At 34.4% G+C, this 21,571-nt stretch overlaps 1 protein-coding gene across 3 annotated transcripts in view; it reads left to right on the top strand.

Moving 5' to 3' along the window:
• NAALADL2 (N-acetylated alpha-linked acidic dipeptidase like 2) overlaps positions 1-21,571 on the top strand; it is a 1,067,904-nt gene that overhangs the window by 532,523 nt on the left and 513,810 nt on the right. For all 3 annotated transcript variants that reach the window (XM_058661080.1, XM_058661082.1, XM_004591287.4), the window contains one exon: positions 20,480-20,753. In XM_058661080.1, the coding sequence (XP_058517063.1) occupies positions 20,480-20,753 (274 nt within the window). The remainder of the gene's footprint in view (positions 1-20,479; positions 20,754-21,571) is intronic.

Below are 21,571 nucleotides of genomic sequence, written 5' to 3'. Positions count from 1 at the left end.
TGAAACTTAGTGCAGAGAGGGAAGATGTTGTAATGTGGAACTAATTCTTAATGTAAAAAGTATGGACAAGAAATAACTCTTAAGTTTTAAAGTTTTGTTTTTAAAATAGTTGGAAGTTTTATTACAACCAAAAATTCCTGCATGAGCATAATGAAATAAGTTTAAAGCATGCTTTTTTCTGTTTTATTAAGATGGTTGACATGATTCAATATGTAGAATAACTGTTTCAGAGTAGTATTTTAGTTTGCCTTTGATTTTTTTCCTATAATCTTAGTAAGGGATATTTTATTACTCTCCTCTGAAACACAGTAATAGTAAAAGTTAAACATTTGAAACAATCTAGAATTACCCAAGCTAGAATTGTTCATATTACTGATAGTAATCTGATTCTTATATGCCCATTGGAACAAGTGTTACTTTTTAATAATGTATTTTGTATAATATCCATTCCCTAGAGTTGTAGCAGCTGACAATCACATTGCTTTATAGAGTGAATTTAATCCAGCCTTAGTAAGAGGAAAAAATGAGTTGTATTGTGTTAACCTGTAACTTATGAAAGAAACAGAGCTAGAGAGGTTTTTTTTTGAGGTAAACTTGTATTACAGTTGTATTATAGGGAAAATCAAATATCTTGAGATATGCAAGAATTAATCATAAGGGAAAATACTGTCTCTTTCTACGAATACATAATGATACACACCAAGAATCAAGCACCAGTTCATCCTTTTATCCTTTTTCACTGCCTTCATTCCTTCTCTTTCCTTTTCCTTTCCTTTTCTATTTCGTTCTTCTTCCTGCCTCCTGCTTTCCATCCCTATCCTGCATTCATCCCTCCATGACCACTGTGGCCACTGGGGAGTAGACCAGCTCATGGGAATACCCTCCTCTGTCTGTCCCTCTCCTAGCCTCTACCTCATCTACTCTTCTTACCATCTTCTCTTCCCATCTCTCTCTCTTCTCACCTCCTTTCTTCTTGCCTCTTTCCCTTGACTCAGAACTGATTTATTGATTGCCCTTCCTAGAAGTGATTTTCTGTAAAATAAGATTGAGAGTACATTTATTTCTGCACTTATGAAAAGAGCAAAGAAGCTGCTGACTTTAAGATCCAGATGAAATATTTAGATAACATTAGAAGACAATGTTTTAAAAGCCACCTGCCAAAAGTTTGGAGGCTGGAAAACTTAGAGTTGACTTACTTGTGTAGAAATAATTTCCTGGGGTGCATGAGGGAGTGATCACAGTTTCACAAATGGATAGTAGAAGAACATATTTCAGGCTAGCTCCCTATCCACATTCTTAAAAACTCTATTCGGTTTATACTGAATCATTCATGAAATTGGAGATAGGCAGGTTGATCAAACCTGAGGACTGAAAAAACAGGCTTTGTTCTTTGTGTTGTATACTAAGTGAAAGTGCAGACAGTCATAGAGAAATAATTCAATCACAGCAACATTTTTATTCCTATGTCTGGAGTGTTGCCATAAATCACAAAGGGATCCAAGTTGTCATCCAGTAAATACTCACCAAAAGCGTTACCAGATACCTGGATACCTACACCTATAGAAAGAATGAAGACCTAGGTTTATCATATCTGCTCATGACATAAGTGAGAATAATATAGATAGATAATTATAGGGGCAGGTGTTGTCCTAGCAATTAAGGTACGAGTTGGGATTCCCGTATCTCTTATTGGAATGCCAGACTGAAAGTCCTGGCTCCAGCTTCAGATACCGAGTTCTTGCTAGTGAGCACCCAGGGAGTTAATAAGTGATGGCTCAAGTAGTTGAATTCCTATCATCCAATCAGGAGAGTGAGGTTGACTATCCAGTTACAGGTTAAACCTGCGGCAGCTCTTATTATGGGTTATTTGGGCCCAGACCTAATTGTGGCTACCATGAGAATTTGAGCAGAAGGCTGAATCTGTCTCTTTTTTTCTGTATTTCTCTCTCTCTCCCTCTCCTCGTTCTCCCTCTGTCTCTTTTCCTCTCTCTTTCCCACTCCTGCTCCCCATCCTCCCTTCTGTTGTTGTCTTCACTAACAAGTAAAATTAAATAATTAAAAGAAAAAGCAATATATAGTATTTTAGTTACAGAAGACCAATTGTGATGGATTGAAGGCTGAACAAAAATTGAGCAGTCATGAAATTAAGTCCTTCACAAGAATGACTGCATGCAGGCCCAGCACGATGGCCTAGTGACTAAAGTCCTTGCCTAGAATGCTCCCCAATTCCATATTGCACCAGTTCTAATCCTGGTAGCCCGCTTCTCATCCAGCTCCCTGTCTGTGACCTGGGAAAACAGCGGAGAATGGCCCAAAGCCTTGGGATCCTGCACCCACGTGGGAGACCTGGAGGAAGTTCCTGGCTCCTGGTTTCAGATCAGCTGAGCTCTTCCTCTTTGTCTCTCCTCCTCTCTGTATATCTTACCTTGCAATAGAAATAAATAATAAATCTTAAAAAACAACAAAAAACGAATGACTAAATGCATATTTTGCCATCACAACCTGATAATACATGTTCTACTTTTATTTCAATTTTCAAATGAAGCAACCGTGGATAAACGGACTTTATTTGCTCAAGGCCATTCAGGTAGTTTAATGTCAGATTAGATATTCGCAGATATTTTATGCTCAGTTACACCTTCAATCTGCATCACTCCTCTTTTATCACATAGGTTGGCATACCCTATTTATAATCTGTACCAATTTACTGTAAGAGTGGATTTTTATAGATTTACTTATTTTTATTTTAAAAGACAGATTTAAAAAGAGAAGGAGAGACATAGAGTGAAGACCTTGCATCTGATAGTTCACTCCCCAAATGACCACAACAGCCGGAGCTGAGTTGATGTGATGACAGTAGCCAGGAGCTTCTTCCCTGTCTACCACATGGGTGAAGGGTCCCAATTACTTGGACCATCCTCTGCTGTTTTCCCAGCTCGTTAACCAGGCGCTGGATTGGAAGTGGAGCAGCTGGGACAAAAATCGCTCCTCATACCAGATGCCAGTGTCACAAAGTGGAAGATCATGCTGTTGAGCCATGGTGCCAGCCCCAACAGAGAAATCTTAGAGTTCATTCAAAATGCAGTACTAAATCCTTCGTGAGAAATCTGTAAGGTAGAACAGTACTATTGTCTCTTACAAAACATGCAAACTCTAGATCAGCCAGTGTGTGTATTTGATATAAATGATTGAATTTACTTTGAAAAATCAAACTTCAAGATGTTTGGAGTAGAAACTATCCTCGTTCTTATCGACAATGGCTGTGATTTTATAATATTTTATTTATTCTGATTTTTGGCCTAAAATTAATATGTTGAATAATAACTTACAGAAAATCTTTTTATATATAGGGCTCATATTAATTATAATCATTCATCTGACAGAATTTTATCCAAAATGTCAATATGTTGCATAAATATTTTATGTAAATTTATAGAAAATCAGATGCCCTTCTCAGAAGAAACCCATCATTGCCAATGTCTTGGCTTTTATAGCAAGACTGGAAATTCTACTCTGTCTCTAAGATGAAATACTATTTTCAGTAAAGGATGCCTTCCTGACAGTTATTTATCTTGAGAGGCTATAAACCTTCGGATTAATTGCATGTTTTGTACAAATGTCAGTTGCTGATTTAGTTTGGATGGATCAATTCTTGTCCTGTCTGAGCTTTAGGTGAGTAAAGATATTGCTTATCATCAGTCTTCTTTGGCTGACCCCTGAGAAAAAAAATCGGATGTCATCAGGAAGCCATTTTTTTTCCTTCCAAGAGTCTTCAAGACACAGTAAACATATGCTTGTTCTTCTAGAACTACAAAGGCGGTTCAGAAACCAAGACTGAAATTTGAGCTAAATTTTCTTTGTTCTTACTGAACTGGTGACTTTTAAACTATGTAGCTGTCTTAGCAAAGTGCAGTTACTGAAACCTTGATTGTATTTGCACACATTCCTTATTCATTTAGGCACTAACCATGAGAACCTGCAGTTCAGTAATACATATATATTTTAATTTTGTTGTGCTAATTACTTCATAGGACAGAAACATGCAATGTATGCTTGTTAATGAATTAATTCACTAATTCCTCAGATGAGCCCATCTCCTGGTTTCAGTCAGCATAGCTCCCTGTATTGTAGGCTGACGTCATTCGCTATGGCTTTGTCTTCATATCACCATATTGGTCTCCATACTCATCACTTTTAAGGGGAGATGGAAGAGTTTCTAATTCATTTAACACTCCTGAACGTCAGTTTTCTCACACAGAAAATTCTGAAATTACTACTTTTCAAGATCTTAATGGATACTTGCAATCATTATTAGTCTCAATTCATCAATCATCAGAAATATCACCAAGAATATCTTGTTTTTGGTCCACATTAATATTATGTCCCCTGATTTAACAAGCCTGGAACTTGCGTCACGGTCCTACTGCATCACGGTGGCCTCCCTTCTTGCCACTTTTTGTGAAGCTTCCTGCCCCATGCCTAGGAACTGAAGCCCAGCCCTACGATTACATACCTATGCAGGCACTTCGCTGTGTGAGTCCTCGGCAGTTTACTGCTTCTCAGATGCTTTGTACATCTGCCAGTCTTAAGATTATTATCAACAGGATCTACAAACCTCTAAACCGTTTCTATGACTTTCTTAATATCTATTCTGGGATCCTGGCCTTAAGAATATTTAAAGTAATGACTCCAATTGACCAGATCAGGCATCATTTTAAGAGAATGCTTCCATCACTCTTGCAAAGGGTATGGCTGTAGCTTTCATATATCTAACTCAGTTTTTGAATTTTCACTAACCTGGCCAGTCTATGCTAATTCTCTTGACAATTTTTAAACAAGTGCTTCAGCGTCTGACTCTGTTTTTTCCGTTTTGCCATTTTTTTCAATTTTCTGGTTTTTTTTTCCTCTTCGTATGACTCTTTTTGCAATTAAAATATTTCCTGTGTATAGTGCAGTGTGTGAGACTGAGGATTGGTGGTGTTAGACAGATAGCTTGAGTGCTAATAAACATATTCTGGAAGAAAAATGTAAGAACAAATAGAATTATCTCTAAATAGAATGATTTCTTCTCCATTAATTTCTATGACATGATGACATGTCAGGAGATCCTTAATGGATGAATAATTGTAGTGCCAATTTGTAATCATCCTTTCCAAAGATAACTTAAATCTATTTTCCAGGCTGCCAATAATCTGTCACAAGTGTACTGCCTGAATTCTTATTTGATTTGTAAAAATTATTTTTGACACGTAGTATTGCAACAAATAATACAAATGCGGTCATAACAAAAACAGATGAAGGGTTTTGAATATCACTTACCCTGATGCTCTGTTCATTAGCCCTCCACATATACCCATGTGGTTTGCATGAAAGTAAAGCATTATATTTTTGTAGTGGTCATGTCTTTAGTGTAATTGTTCTATTACTATTTTGGGAAGTAAATTGAATTATTTCCAGCTGAATGAGGGTTCTACCGAATATAGGAACTCTCTTCATTCAAAGACAGGTGCCACAGGTTCATATAAAAGTGAATACCACTTTGTAATAGTTGCTGGCTTTCTGGACTCAGAGGTCACAAAAACCTTCTCAAGTGTATAATGCAAATATGTACATATACACACATGATGTTTGTGTGTGTTTGTGTGTGTGTATGATTGGGGCTGAAGACCTGCTATGGATTTCAGAGCTTGTATTATGTCTAAAATAACTTAGCTTCTCCCTAAACTGTTGGCAAGTGTTCCAAACCAGTGATATTAGATCTTCCAATTTAAAATACAGGATCTGAAATGCAAGCAGAAAAAAGGGAACCCAGAAATCTGGATCCTTAAATTCTCCGATTTAACTGTAGATCACACATAAGATATGTGAATACCACATGCTTGCTGAAGTAAGGAAACTTCCGAAATCTCTGGCATGCATCTCAGACGTTGGTGCACTTGTGCTTTTGGTGTTTGGTATTCTCTCATTTTTACGTTATGTCTTGAAGCATGACTGAATTCAGATAAAGATTCAGAGCAATTTTTCCCCTGCACTTATCTCTGGTTGTGTATGTTCTCGGAGTAGATCAGTTGTGTACTCAAAGCTGAAATCAACAGAGGGAGGAATATGGAATATGAGAATAAGGGAGTTTCAGTTCTTTAAAATACTGATGTAAACTGGCCCAGCAACACCATATGCTCAGACCCATATCACAGCCTTCACAAGAGTCCCATTTCCCCAAAGTTCAAAAACAACAGCAGCAAGTTTGCACCACTTTCTTGTTTGTGACTCAAATGAAATGTTTTTGTTCTGTTAAACTCACATCTTGCCAAAAATGATTTCAAGTATTTCCAAACAACATGATTTCACTTGGAAACATATGCATATATTTTTAAAGATTATAAAAATAGTCTAATAATCATCCTTGAAAAAATAAGACCAAAGGTGTCAATTAACCAAAGCTGTTTATTTGCTACTTATTTCTTTCAGTTAGCTTTACAGACGTCAGTATAATTATGTAACACGTATAGTATGGCTGTGAAAAAAAAAAAACAACAGTGAGTGTGTATAAGAAAAATCAGAGCTCCAGAGTTTTAACTGTTTCAATTCAAATATGTTGCCTTGAGATAACCACTGTTCTCTGCCAAGAAAATAAACTTGTGCTTGTAATTATGTGAATTAAAACGAGTTTGGAGAAGTAGCTTCCTAAAACTTAATTCAGTTACCTTTTTAAATGATGGTTGACTTTTTGTCATGATTAGGATTCGTAATTGTAAGGAGATTATAAATTTATTGTCTGAAGACAGGAACTGAATAAGAGCTTCAGTGTGCAGAACACACACAAGTGGTGAAGACTGAAAAGGGGCAATTGCGATGAAAATGAGTAATGTCTATATTGATAGAACGGTCTAATAAACAGCTTGAGTAAATTTCAGGAAATTATTATGATGTATTTAAATTATTGGCTTGCTAAATTTGTAGGATAAAATGAAACACATGGGATGGTGTTTTATTACAAAATGAAGGAAATCACATCATTATCATTTCCTCTTACAGTATTTTGTTAGTTTCTCATAATATTCTCTAAAGCAGATGATTAGCTAAAGAATATTTATTTTTTAAAAAACTCATAGAATTTGTATCACAAATACTCAAAATACATATCAGACAGTTAAAACAATTTTACATTTTGAATTTGTCCTGACTGGCATAGCCATCACTTGTGAGTACTTCTGACACTTTACAATCATGATAACTAAATTCAGATGTTTTCTGTAGCTGATGTTGCTCCAGGAGGTTTTCTCTTTTTACCTTTCCTTAAGTTGTTTTATTAGAGTGTAGCGTGTTTGCAGTGACGTATGCAAGTCTCAGTGAAATTCCACAAGATGAATTTACTTACCAGAAGGTTCTGTCAAATGCCCTGGCAGTCATTAGCTGCCTCCATAATTATAATCATTTTCACATTTCTAATTATAGATATATTTTGCATATTATTCAAGTATCTTTTCATGTATATATGTATGAATATCTACATACCCGTACAACATAAATATTATATGTGTACATATTTTGGCTGAGTTTTTCCTGAAGAATACCTCACTTGAAGAAAATTTGTTTTTTTTTGTTTGTTTGTTTTGTCCAATATCGGTTGATGGCTAATTTTGGCTTGAATTTAAAATTTTAGCCATGTGGAAGTGTGTTACTAAAATGTCAATGTGCCTAAGTTGCTTTTTGATTGCTACTTATGTGGCATGTTTTTCAAGTTGTTATTGAAGATGTGAATATTTTATTTTTTCTAAGACCAACTTAACCTTTTCCCATGAATATAATTATATTTTTCTAATCTACATTTTGTAAAACTGCTAGTCACTTAGTATAATTCCTTTGTTAGCTGTATATTATATAAATATCTCCTATGACTGTATTAGTCACATTTTTAATCTACTGAAGTCTTTTGATGAAAGTTTTCTTTTTCCTTCACACATAATAGGTATTTTTTGTCTTTGCAAGATGCTAAAAATAGTCTCAATTATCTTCATTGTTAATCATATTTATTTGGTTCTATGAGGTGTTTGAAATCTGGCAATTACACATTTCAATCAATTTTGTACTCTGTATTATACTCCCATTTTCTCCTTTTCTTAGACACCCAGTACATGCCAAATCTGGGAGAAAATGACATGCATCTATGAATATTGGGCATTCTAATTCATGAGAATAGTGTATCTCCCATTCATTCATATTTTCTTTAATGTATAGTAGTAATGGTATCTGTTCTTTGCACCAGTCTTAAAATTTCATGTCTATATATATATATATATATATATATATATATATATGACCATGTAAATTTTTATTTTTCTAACTGTTGTGCTACAAAAGACCATCATCACTTCTTAGTTTTTTTCTTTAAATAGTGTTTTAGACTTCCCAAACACACAATTATGGCATTTTTGAAAATTTTATTCCTCTCTCTTCTATTTCCCAACTCATTTTTCTCTAGTTCCTGTAGAGGTGAAATAGAAGTTAGAATAATAGCCATTCATGCCTTGCTGGTTTTCAGCAGGAATTGGATCATCCCTGTGTGTGATATTTGCCACATAGACTTTAATAATATTTGTGGGATTAAGGAATATCTCATAATTATTTTGAAATATATTTAACGAAAAATATGTTGGATACTAATGCCATTTATGCAGTTAGAGATTTTGTAAATTGATTTTAATGTTTTTAAATATTTATTTTTACTGGAAAGTCAAATTTACATAGGTGGAGAGACAGAGAGAAACATCCTCTGTCCACTCTTTCACTCCCCGCATGGCTGCAATGGCTGGAATTGAGCTGATCCGAAGCCAGCAGCCAGCAAGCCATCCTAGTCCCCCACATGGATGCAGGGTCCCAAACCTTTGAACCATCCTCTACAGCTTCCCAAGGTCAAAAGCTGGGAGCCAGAAGGGAAGTGGAGCAGCTGGGATACAAACCAGTTTCCATACGGCATCCCAGCAAATACAAGGCAAGGACCACAGTCAATAGGCTATTGTGTCAGGTCTAGATTTTAAAATGTTAAACCCGCATTATTACATTACCTGAGTGAACCCGTTGGTGATGATACACTTATTTTTTTTAAGGTTACATTTCTTTTTTTTGGAAAGGCAGATTTACAGAAAAGAAAAGACAGAGAAAGCTCTCCTGTCCACTGGTTCACTCCCCAAGTGGCCTGGCTGGAGCTAAGCTGGAACTGAGCTGATCAGAAGCCAGGAGTCAGGAGCTTCTTGGGGCCTCCCACATAGCTGCAGAGTCTCAAGGCTTTGGGCCATTCTCTACTGCTGTAGGTACCTGGATGGGAAGTGGAGCAGCTAGGGCACAAACTGTCAGCCATATGGAATCCCCACGCATGCAAGGCAAGGATTTAGCCACTCGGCAATCACTGCAAGCTTGATACAATTATCTTTTTTTTTTCAAGTACAAATTACTGATGTCTTATTTATAAATTTTTCAACCATGTTGCTAAGAATTGACTGTAGCTCTTTTTTTTAATGGCTTTGATAGGTTTTAGTGTCAAAATTCTGTTAGCATCATAAAAATGTTGATCAATTCCTTTTTTATACATGCAGATTTGATATAGTAATTTTATTTATTTACTTATTATATATTAATTATATATGTATGATACAATTAGGCTCAGTGATTTGCCCTTCCACCCTCCTCATCCCCTCTGCACGCAATTTTCCCCTCCATATTATTATAATAAGTCCTTCAATGGCAATCATTAGTCAATCATTCTTCTATCTAAGTATATTATGACATTGTAGGCATGGACAATTCATTCCATTGTCAAGATACATTGGACAGTTGCATTGGGAGTCCATCTTTTATTCAGAACTAGATTGCATACGGCAATGTATCAGCACTTCGTACTATGGTAGTATACTTGCCTTCATTATACAGATCCTCTTGATAAATTTATGTAGATTCATGCTTGCCTGTATAATTATTATGTTTTCTTATATCAGAGAGAACATGTGAAATCTGTCTTTTGGATTGGCCTATTTCACTGAGCATAATGATCTCTATTTGGGACCATTTCGTTGCAAAGAGTGTAAGTTCATTCTTTTAAATGGCTGCGTAGTATTTTATACAGTAGATGTACCACCATTTCTTTATCCATTCCTCTTTCAAAGTGCATCTGTGTTGTTGCCATGTCTTCACTGTTGCAGATTATGCTGCTGTAAATATAAGAGTGGAAGTTACTTTTGTTTCCGTTGGATATTGTTCCAAGGAATGGGGTAGCTGGGTCATATGGTAGATTAAGTTTCAGTTCTCTTAACACTATCCATACTGACTTTCATAAGGCTGGACTACCCTACACTCCCAACAACAGTGAAGTAGGATGCTTTATCTCCCTACTCACGCCTGCAGGTGTTGTTAGTAGAGTACTCAATGCAGTCCAATCTCACTAATGTTAGGTGGATCCGCAATGACGATTTTATTGTTTTTTTCCTGACAACTAGGTTGCCTGAGCATTTTTGATATTCTTAATAATCAATTTGAATTTGTTCTTCTCAAAAATGTTCATTTACTTTTCCCATTTCCTTTTTATGTTTGTTTTGCTGTCATTGAGTTTCTGAAGCTCTTTGTAGATCCTGGAGATTAGTACGTATTGATTGTGTAATGTACCAATATTTTCTCCCATTCTGTTGGTCACTACTTCCCTTTGGCGTTCATTTCATTTGCTATACATAAGCATCTTAGTTTAATGCATTTCCATTTGTTTATCTTGGCTTTATCTGCCTGTGATTTTAGTGACTTGATCTAGCATTTCTTTCTTAAATATGTAAGAGATATTAGTCTTGAAGTCCCTATTAATCGAGGTGCTTTCTGCTAGGAATAATATTATATAGTGAACAATACTTTAAAATAGAGGTTATTCATTTTTGTTGGCTACACTTTAGTACCTTGAATTTTAAATGTCCATTTTATGCTTTGTAAATATTTAAAATATATTGACACAAATGAAGTTAAATGTATTTTTGTATATTTAATATCTGGAAACATTTGATATAATCTTTTCTCATTTTTTCTTGGTATTGAAAATTTGTACCTTATAATTATTTCTTTTATCTTATGCAGGTTGTTTACAGATAGCAAGAAAATATATGACCAACTTTTACCTTTCTTGAATTTTTCTTCTCTCTACAATGTTATCTATTTCATGTGTGTTTACTCTTATTTTTTATTTCCTTCTTTTTAGTTTCATTTTAATTTATATGACAGCAACATTCCTAATTTGTTAAAATTAAAGCTATATAATTGAATTTTTCTGCATTTGTTTTTATATATTTATTTGAAGCAATTCTTTCTAAGTATTCTCTTAGGTGATTCCTCCAAATACAGATATTTAATATATTCATTCTTTTCTATTTAAAATAGTTTTCTAATTATTTTTAAATTTATTCTTGATTTAATGAATATTTATGAAGCAATTCTTAATTTCCAAACATCTGGAATTTCTTACATTTTAAAAATAATTGGTCCCTATACTAGTACCACTGTGCTCACAGAAAGTAGACTTCGATTTTAGTTTTCCAAAATTTTTTGAGATTTGCTTTATTGCATAGAATATAACTAATTTTGTAAGCATATTTTGTGCACTTATAAAGTTAGCAGATATATTCTACAGTAAATGTTAAATTGGTCAATTTTTAAACTTTTATTATTTAGGCCGTTCGTTTTCTTTTCCTTTTCGGTGTGTTATATCAGAGGCAAAGTGTGTTTAAATTTTCAACTCTGTCCTTTTGTAGTTGGTTTCTTTTTTTTTTTTTTTTGCTTCGTTTTGATATTTTCAGTTTTTGTCTTGTAATCCTAGCCTGCTTCACTAGTAATGTGGAATATTCAGTTTCTTTAATCTCTTAGCCCCTATAGCTATACAATGTCTGCTATGTAATCCATATCCCTTGGTATAATGAAAAAATAATGAACAAATGTGAGCTGAGAGTGAGTATCTAAAGCAAAAATGTAGGAACAGGTGGAGAGCTGAGCAGTTGCAAAAGAAATTAAGATGATTTTTGTCACGTTCTGCCAGATGTCAACTTTTATATTCCCTTGATTCAGCAAATGTTTAATTCATACTTGTTGAAATGATGTGACTCTCTTGGCTACTCTATTTCTTCCTCCATCTGAGAACATGATACATTTCTGTTTCTGATTTTATTGCCTGGAGAAGTCTCTCTGACACATAGATAGTGTTAACTAGTCCAGTGCCCACAAGGCATGCTTGATCGAGACTCAGAAAGGGCCCCCCACCTCCATTTTGAAGCTTGATCTGTTTAGCCACCCTCCACACTTAATGTGGTCAGCATGCTCTGCCAACAGTGTTGAAACGGAGAACCCATAGATAATCCCACCTACAACATCATCTAGTTTGCATGCAGAAACAGTAACCTAAGTTCTCTTCTGTGGAATCCAAACGTCTTTATCCTACATCTCCCAAAGCTCCCATTTGCTCAAGGAAGACTGGGCTCTGACACATTAGATAGGGATAGTGTAAATCAGAAATTAGCCAACGTGAGAACTTCTCATTTCTTGTCCTATAACAAACCTTTTTTTTTATCATATATGTAATGGAGATGAAGAATTGAAATCAAAGCTTCTATAAAAACATGCGAGATGCATTGGCGTCAAAACTGTCTTTATCTTGTGCAGTTTTAATGCCAATTGTTTTTGTTCCCTGTCATTATTTGCACAAGCCTGCTTTCTCCACAGATTAACTTCAGTAGACTTCATCAGTCTGGCTGGTCTTAAGAGTTAGTCATTTCATATTTTATGAAAACCATCATGTAATGAGTATTATTTTTAAGCAGGATTCTTTGGTGGGTGTTGAAATGGATATTACTGTTTAATGCTATATCCTAGCAAAATAAGATATTCTTGATTAGCAAGTGACAAATAATATTTAAGTTTCCAAGTGTGTTGATTATTTTTCTGACATGAATGTCACTGATCATTTTTCTGACACGACTTTTTGTTATTTACAGTGTCACAGAAAGATGATATATAAAATTATTTTAATACTGTCCTGTGTTCATTAATCTAATAGTACAACTCAAGATTTCATTTTTTATTTAGAAAAATTAAGTACATATAATGTTAAAATCATATTTTCAATATAGTCTTAAGTGTATATTCACTAGCAATAATTACTACACATCATTGGTTATAGTTACAAATCACAAACTACTAGTTGCTACATTTGGAGTTTTAGAATGTGTTAAAAAGTATGAAATCAACTTCTTGTAATTGGAATATTTGTGTTTTTAGATTAGTAAACATGTATCAACATTCTCTCTGTTTCTAACAAGGAAACAGAATTATGTTTGTGTGATGTATTTTCTATTCTCTGTAAAAAATGTGTTTATTTTGAATTGTAACAGGAGTCAGTTACTTCTGCTACAATTTTATTAAAATAGAATGTTTCTCCAAAATAGTTATTCAGTAATATTTCAGTTACTGAAAGAACATTAAAATAGTTATTTAATCACAAATATATATTTATATAAATTTCATCATTTTGTTAGTTTATGCCATTTCATTGGAGAATCAAGCAGGCAAAATGCAAAACTTGTTATCTCTTACTTATTTAATTTATTTGTATATGTGTGAGTCTGTTTTAGAGTTACTGTGCAAAATTAAAACAATTCCATCTGAAAACCTACCTGTGATATAACATTTCAGATAAAAAAAAACCTCGTAAACCGCATTTATTAAAAGCAACTGTAATTCTTCAGAGGAAGGCTGCTGTATTTTGTATGATGTTTCTAGTTAGTCCACATTGGATAGACTTCATTTGACCCGGTCATATTTCTGCCTTCTAATAACTGTATTTAGGTGCTTCACACAAGACAGTGTATTGTATTTTTATTGCCTTCCAAATATATGCTTGGTATTAACCAAAGATGAAATTATCTCCTCTATAGATGTAGAAAGAGTTATAAGACTAGGTTCTTTTTTTTCCCCCTCTGGCACAGGTATTAATAGATGTGTTGACAGTTCATTTTATTGCTGTGTTCTGTGAATGTCAAGCTCATTTTACAGTCATGCGGAACACAAATTTGACATAAATACCAAATTAATTAAACAAGTATTTATTGAATATCAGCTTCATTCCTGAGACATAGCTGGCAGGCACTGAGTCCATCAGCATGTCTTCTATTACTTGCAAAACACACAGCTTTTCCTCCTGTTCACAAGTTAATGATTTATTGAGAACTATTCCTGCACTAAGATTTTCAAAAATGGAATATATGAAGAGTCAGCTATCTTTTTCTTTACAACATTTCTTAACTCTGAAATTTCATTTTTTTGAATTTACTACACCAATTTGTGTAAGTTTAATTTTCTCATGAACATAAAGATCTTTTTCCACCAACCTCCCATCTCTAATCAATTTGACAATATGCTGTGCTTGCTACCGCTAAGCATTCCAGCTACAGCTAAGATTGGGAAACTACGTTACCCTTCTGAAGTACAATAGGTTACTAAAACTCCAAGATACCATGTAATATAGTAGGAACCCAATTTACTTAATCTAGGGTATTTTATATCTCTATCACATAGACTGATCTTTAATTTACTTATCTGAAAAATGTTAATTATAGTTACATATGAGAGTTTTATTTGATTATTAGGCATAAAATTGTTATTCCATAGATTATAAATACATGGTTTAGCACGTCTTTGTTTATGTCAGTATAGGCTTTTAGAAGGTCTAGTTGGATAACTATTCATGGTTTCACTTGGCAAGGCACTAGTGGATGTTCAACAAGAAAACATATTGAGATGCTGCTTTTCCCTAATGATTATTCAACTTTTTTCTTGTATTTGTATTACATTCATACTACATCTTTCAGACTTAATATCTTTAAAGTAAAATTAACACAGAAAAGGGTAACTTCATGCTATTTGTCTTTAAATTCACCAGACATGTATAATGCCTGATTCACAGAATGTTACTCTATTGGATGTCAAGTCATTTTAAAACCTTTCGGATTTTTCATATAAATGAGATATTGACTAGCATCTTGTGTGCCTGTTATTGTGTGTACCCCAAGGAAAATCTCTGTGGGCATAACCAATTATGCTTTTCCCCTTGTGGAATGCTAGTGTCCTTCTCTGGATGTTTTCTTTCCTCATTCATTTGCAGTACACCCTTGGCATTCACCCCAGTACTAGGGATGCAACATGCGTCGCTTCCTCCAATCCTGACATCAGTGTTGCTCAGCAGCTTATCCAGGAGCAGGTGTTGAACACTGATAGAAACAGAATTTTGTCCGCCAAATCCCAAATCCTCCCGTTTTCAGTCTCCATTGGCCAATGGAACACCCTTGCAAAGTTATTTCCAAATTCAAGTCTCAGGCATGACAGTTTATTATGCTGCCTGCCAAAACTGGTGGCCCATGGAAGCTCTTATTTTAAAAAATTAAAATGGCACAAATCTTTGTGGCAAATATGTATCTTGTGATTTTCGGTGACATACTTCTATTTTTGCGGCTTTATCTAAAATGAGTAAGTTGAGTGTATGTGCAATTAATACTATAGTAGCAATTGTTATTCAGTACAGTAAACTAAGCAATTACTAAATGGCTGTGTGTCATTTATGGTCGGGAATGTCAGAAAAATTATAAAGATTATCAAGGAAATCTAGCCATTTTTAAATTGTGATTTGAAATTGCTAATGTAATTCTTCAAATAGACCATTTGTGTTATGAAGAATTTCTCTAGATGACTAATTATTCATTTGAAATAATGTAAATAACTCATATTGACTTCTTTACATCATTTTATTAAAACTTAGTAAATATAAGCAAAAAATATATAGATCTAAAGCACAATAAAGCACAATAAACTTTTAAAGATTTAGTTTATTTTTATTGGAAAGTCAGTTATACAGAGAGGAGAAAAGACAGAGAAGAAGATCTTCCGTCCATTGTTTCACTCCCCAAGCGAACACAATGGCAGGAGCGGAGCCAATCCAAAGACAGGGGCCAGGAACCTCTTCTGGGTCTCCCTTGCAGGTGCAGGGTCCCAAGGCCTTTGGCCATTCTTGATGCCTTCCCAGGCAGCAAGCAGGGAGCTGGATGGAAAGTGGGGCTGCAGGTATTAGAACCGGCACCCATCTGTGATCCCAGTGCATGCAAGGTGAGAACTTCAGCTGCTAGGCTACCATACTGGGTCCAAAGGCAATGAACTTAAAGAGCAACCTCAGAAAGACGGACTTTGAATAGTTGGTTTATTAACTTATTAAGATTTAAGGCATTAAACATGGTTAAATAAGAAATGATTCAACAGAAGTATCATTTCTTACGTAACTGTGTGGCCTAAAAATTTATTAATCTATTTTATATTACTTTTTCATACTAATATAATGGCATGCTTTAGATTATTATAAAAATGTTCACGTACATATTGGAATCCTGTCATCAACTATGGTGAAGTGATGATTGATGTAATCAACAGTGTGTGCCAAATGATATCGTGCCATTCAATTTTGATAAAAAATTAATTAATAACTATATAGAAGAAGCAGTTAAGGTCATAATTCTTAATTACTCTGTAAGAGTTTCCCCTTGGAAGAGTTAACAATAGCCATTTATGCTTGCAAAGAAATAGTGTCATATATAGGTGAACTAATGTAATTTTGGTTTGAGGAGTATCTTAAAATAGATGTTCTGAGATAAGCATGGGTGTGTCTGTTTTAACATAAATCTATTTAGAAAAACTATTAGCTTGAGTTGACAGAATAGTACAGGGAAATGAAGAAAGGTACCAAAATGCAGGAAATGCTACTGAGGTGAGTGATCTAACTAGAAACCTAGAGATCTGAGACTTAATACCAGCTGGCACAGAAAGCAATGAAGAACTGTGATTTGAGAATTAAACATAAAAATTGTTGCCTAAAATTAAAGAAATCGAATCAGCAGTTCATATTTTTCCGCAGTAGCATCAAGTATGGAGTGTTTTAGCTTGTAAATAATTTTTAAAATATATATCAACATACTTAATCTTTTCCAGAAACTAGATCAAAAGAAAGCCCTCTGTGTTTTTATCAGGTTTACATAATATCACATCAAAATTAGACAGAAATGATATCCAAAAGATGTCATTTATACCTGATGCCAAATATACTTTTAAACATAGACTGATAAGCATATGAGTATGTTAGAAATTAAGTTACAGAGTAACTCAAAATTAGAATTTATGTCATTTTAGAAATTTATTTCAAGAATTCTAGTTTGATTTAACTCTAAACATTTCTGATGCTTTCTACCATATTAAAGAGCTTCTTAATAAATGCATCAAAATGTTTGTTGAAATTCAATTCCCACTTATAAAAAATAAAACCGTAACAATAAGACAGTGAAGAACTTGATACTTAAAACATAAGTGTCCACTGTCACACGTTATTGCATTTTTTGTCACAATTTTTCTGTTGATCATGGCCTCTAGTAAAAAGAAATGACAACAAGTTACAAGAAACTAAATAATAAAGCCCATATTGTTCTATTATGATAACGATTTACAGAAAAAGAAACAAAGTTCTATAACTGGTAAGATAGCTTAGCACAATAACTGTATAAATAAACTAAATAGTATCCCTTATGTCAGACTTAAGGAGATAAATATATTATAATTTAAAACACAGACTTTAAAAAATTAGTCTATTTAGGCTGCTATAGCAAAGTATTTTAGAGTGTGCGACTTGTCAACAGCTAAAATGTATTTCTCACAGTTGTGCAGACTCTGAGGTCCGTGATCAAGGTGATGAGGACCTTGATCAGCTATTGAGGGTCCCTTGCTGGAGAACCACACCTTCTCGCAGTCTCCTCACATGGAGAAAAGAGCATCTCTGGATTCCTTCATATGAGCACTAATATCATTTTATGAGGGCCATGCTCACGTAATACAATCATTTCCTGGTAAACTGTGCACCTTTTAATATCTTTGCCTTAGGCAGTTAAGACTTTAACATGCATGTTAATAACAGTAAAGACAGAATGAATGTGTGATTTATAAATTATGACAAAAATATCCATGTGGAATATTAAAATGATATAGATATTATAGGATGTAGAGAGACTAACTCTTTGTATTACCACCTCACAATTTCTATTTTGTAAATGTAAAACTATTATGAAATGGAGTGCTTAAAATTGATCTTTCTTCTCAAGTTGAAATTTAATCTGTATAATTCCAAAGATGGCATAGAAAAAAAGTCATTGCAACATATATATATATTAAAAAGTAAAAATAGTTATTCTTAATATTCACATTGCATATCATGATGTGCGAGGAATACTAATGAGAATAGCAAATTATTACAGAGAAAGCTCATAAATGCTCAAACAGATCCAGACATATTTGGAAGCTTGTAGATGACAGACTTATGATTGCATGTTAGTGGAGAGTGTATGACAACAGGTCCTTGGGTTGTAATTCCTGCATGCAAAAGTGAAGTTATATTCATGCATCTCAACCTTCTCAGGCTTTTTGCCCCATCCCCCAAATAGATATTGAAATGTGAAAAGCATGTCTCTGAAGCTTTCTGGAAAAAAAAAATCCAGTAATTTATGAACTCGTATCTTAATAGTTATTTACCATTAATTTACTGCTGTCTAATTATCATAAGTTAACACATTGAAAATGAAAAAAGATGTAAAAATCTTGAGGAAAATGTCTCATGCATATGACCTTAAGAGGATTATCCAGCATACAGCAAAAATGTCTACAAATGTGGGCCAAGGAAAAACATGGCGACGTACAAAAATGCAGCACGGAACATTAAATAATACATGAAAAACTCCTCGTCAGTAATCATGGAAATGCAAATTAAAGCTACAGTATGCTGCAATTTTATACTCATTGAAATGCAAAAATTAAATACATTGGCTATGACATCTCATAAGTAATGCTGGAAATATACAAAGTTTTGGAAACAATACTCAGCATATCCTGTGATCCAGCAATTGTATTTTTGAATCAAAAATGAAATGAAATGGAAATTCACACTCATTCTATTGGCAAAGTGTAAAATAACATACAAGACTAAGTGTTGGTGATCAATAAAGGAGTAAAATGGATGGAAAGTACAGTAGCCAAAACATGAACTGGTGACCATATGGGATCCTTGCACTTGCAACGGGAGGATTAAACAATTGAGCCATTGCACCATGTCCCCACAAATCAAAATTTTAAATGGCAGCATTGTGTACAATGAAAAATTAGATGCAACCTTAAGACATTTATCTCAGGAAAAGTGGTAAAGAAGATATCTAAAAAGTCAATACTTGATGAAAAGGAGTAATGTAGCAGCTAAAATACAAGATACAAGCATATTATTAGAAGCTGGAGGTTCTGGCATGATGGCTCAAAGTCTAAATCTAACCTTGAAAGTGCTGGGATCCCCTGTGGATGCCAGTCCATGTCCTGGATGCTCTACCTCCCATCAAGCTCCCAGCTTGTACCCTGGGAAAGCAGTAGAAAATGACACAAAACCTTGGACCTTGCACTTGCGTGAGAAACCTGGAAGGGGATCCAGGCTCATGGCTTAAAATCAACTCAGCTCCAGCCGGGATGGCCATTTGGGAAGTGAACCAGTGGCTGGAGAATCTTTCTATCTGCTCTTCTCTCTGTAAATCTGTTCTTTTTAATAGAAACAAACTAATATTGAAAAAAGAAAGAGAAAGAAAGGAAGAAATAATGGGAGCTAGAGAGGGAAGAAAGGGAAGGACGGAAAATGGGAAATGGGATTGGGATTAGAACCAACAGTCTTGTTATGGGACATCTACATTGCAAGGAGAATCTTAATCCACACATCACAGTGCTGGCCCATCTAAGATGTTCTGGGCAAAAACAGATTGCACAGCAGTGCTGTTAGATAAGGATATAAACTGCATGCAGCACAAATCAAACATTCACTTCACAGTGGTTTATCAAAGTTGTGCTTTTGTTTTACTTTAATACACTGATTTTGCTCATTGTGCTCATGGTATCATGTAATTTAACAAGTGGATTTTATTTAAAGTAGTGTCTGAATTATTTTAAATATCAAATATCATGAATCACGCAGCTGTATGTTGAATCTTACTAATGACAACACGGAACTGTCTTAACCAGTGTGACACTGAGGTTTTAAATGGATTCTATGTTGATGATACTGAAAGAATCAGAATTCATAAAAAAGCCTAGTTGACATTGATTAATCTTCTTCACAATCTCATGCTGCTTTATTAGTCCTTAATTTAAGAAATTACTTCATTCTTTTTAGATGTATTATAATTGCTGTCCAAACATATCACATAAGCCAAACTAAATTCCTTTTAGTGGGACTTTAGGATTCTTCAACAGTAATCCACAGCCTTGATGAATAGTTGTTTCCTAATTAAATAGTCCTTTCTTTGCACAATATTTGCCCTGTCTTTAAGTGTGTCTTTTAAATTTCTTTCAGAAATTTGGTACAACTATATAAAAGTGAAGACGACATGGATGTTTCCAAGAAGGTGAAAGCCCAGTGGATTTCTTTGGGCCTGGAAGATGTACAGTTAGTAAATTATTCTGTGCTGCTTAGTCTGCCAGGCCCTTCTCCCAGCACTGTGACTCTGAGCAGCAGCGGCCAATGCTTTCATCCTAATGGCCAGCCTTGCAACGAGGATGCCAGAAAAGACAGCAGCCAAGACCTGCTCTCCTCGTATGCAGCTTACTCTGCCAAAGGAACTCTCGAGGTAATATGGCCATTTGTCTCTGTCATTTACAGTGAAATAGAATTAGAAAACAACAGCTTTCATCTAAATGGAACTAACTGGCAAGATGCAGCATACAAAAGTAACCATTAAATGTTCTCAGTGTGGAGGTGCCAAGAAAGGGAAGAAGATTTGGATTGCCTGACCCTTTTCTTGTAATATTTTGAAAGTGAAAACATGTTAGGAGAATTTAATTCTCAGGTGTTGAATGTGTGACTGAGTCATTCACATTTTGCTCACCAGACAGTGCCAGTCTATTTCATTCTATGGTTTTGAAGAGGCACATTTTAGCATATGGAGTGGAGAGAAAGGATAAATGGAGGGAACTGTGTGTTGTGATTAGCAATGCACACACAGAAATATTTATATATTTAAGATTTGAAATGTGTCACTTCGCCTCTCATGATAGGAAATGTATGAGACAGGTAATGAACTCTCCAATAGGTAGGATTATTTGTTCACTCTTTCTAGTTTAACTGTTTTTTGATGAGGGTATTTTGCTTGTTGTTTGTCATTTTAGCATTGTTTTTTTTGTTTTGTTTTGTTTTTTGATGTATTGTTAAGTGCAAGCATTCCAGAGTCATATCTATCATTTTAAATCGCAGTTCCTTATTTCTGTTTGGTGATATAATAGCTCCAATTTATAAGGTTATTGTGATAATTAAATGAGGAATGTATAAGTTCTAAATTATATGTATATACTGAAATATAAATATGAATTTGAAACTTTTAAGTAAATAAATACTGGCAGACCAAATAGTGAAGATGGTGTAGAAATTAGGAATAACATTGTCTTTTCC

Source organism: Ochotona princeps, chromosome 3 (genome assembly GCF_030435755.1).
Source record: "Ochotona princeps isolate mOchPri1 chromosome 3, mOchPri1.hap1, whole genome shotgun sequence".
In the NCBI taxonomy this organism is placed as follows: Eukaryota; Metazoa; Chordata; class Mammalia; order Lagomorpha; family Ochotonidae; genus Ochotona; species Ochotona princeps.
The sequence above is the reverse complement of the archived record's forward strand: the minus strand, read 5'-3'. Positions and strand labels throughout refer to the sequence as shown.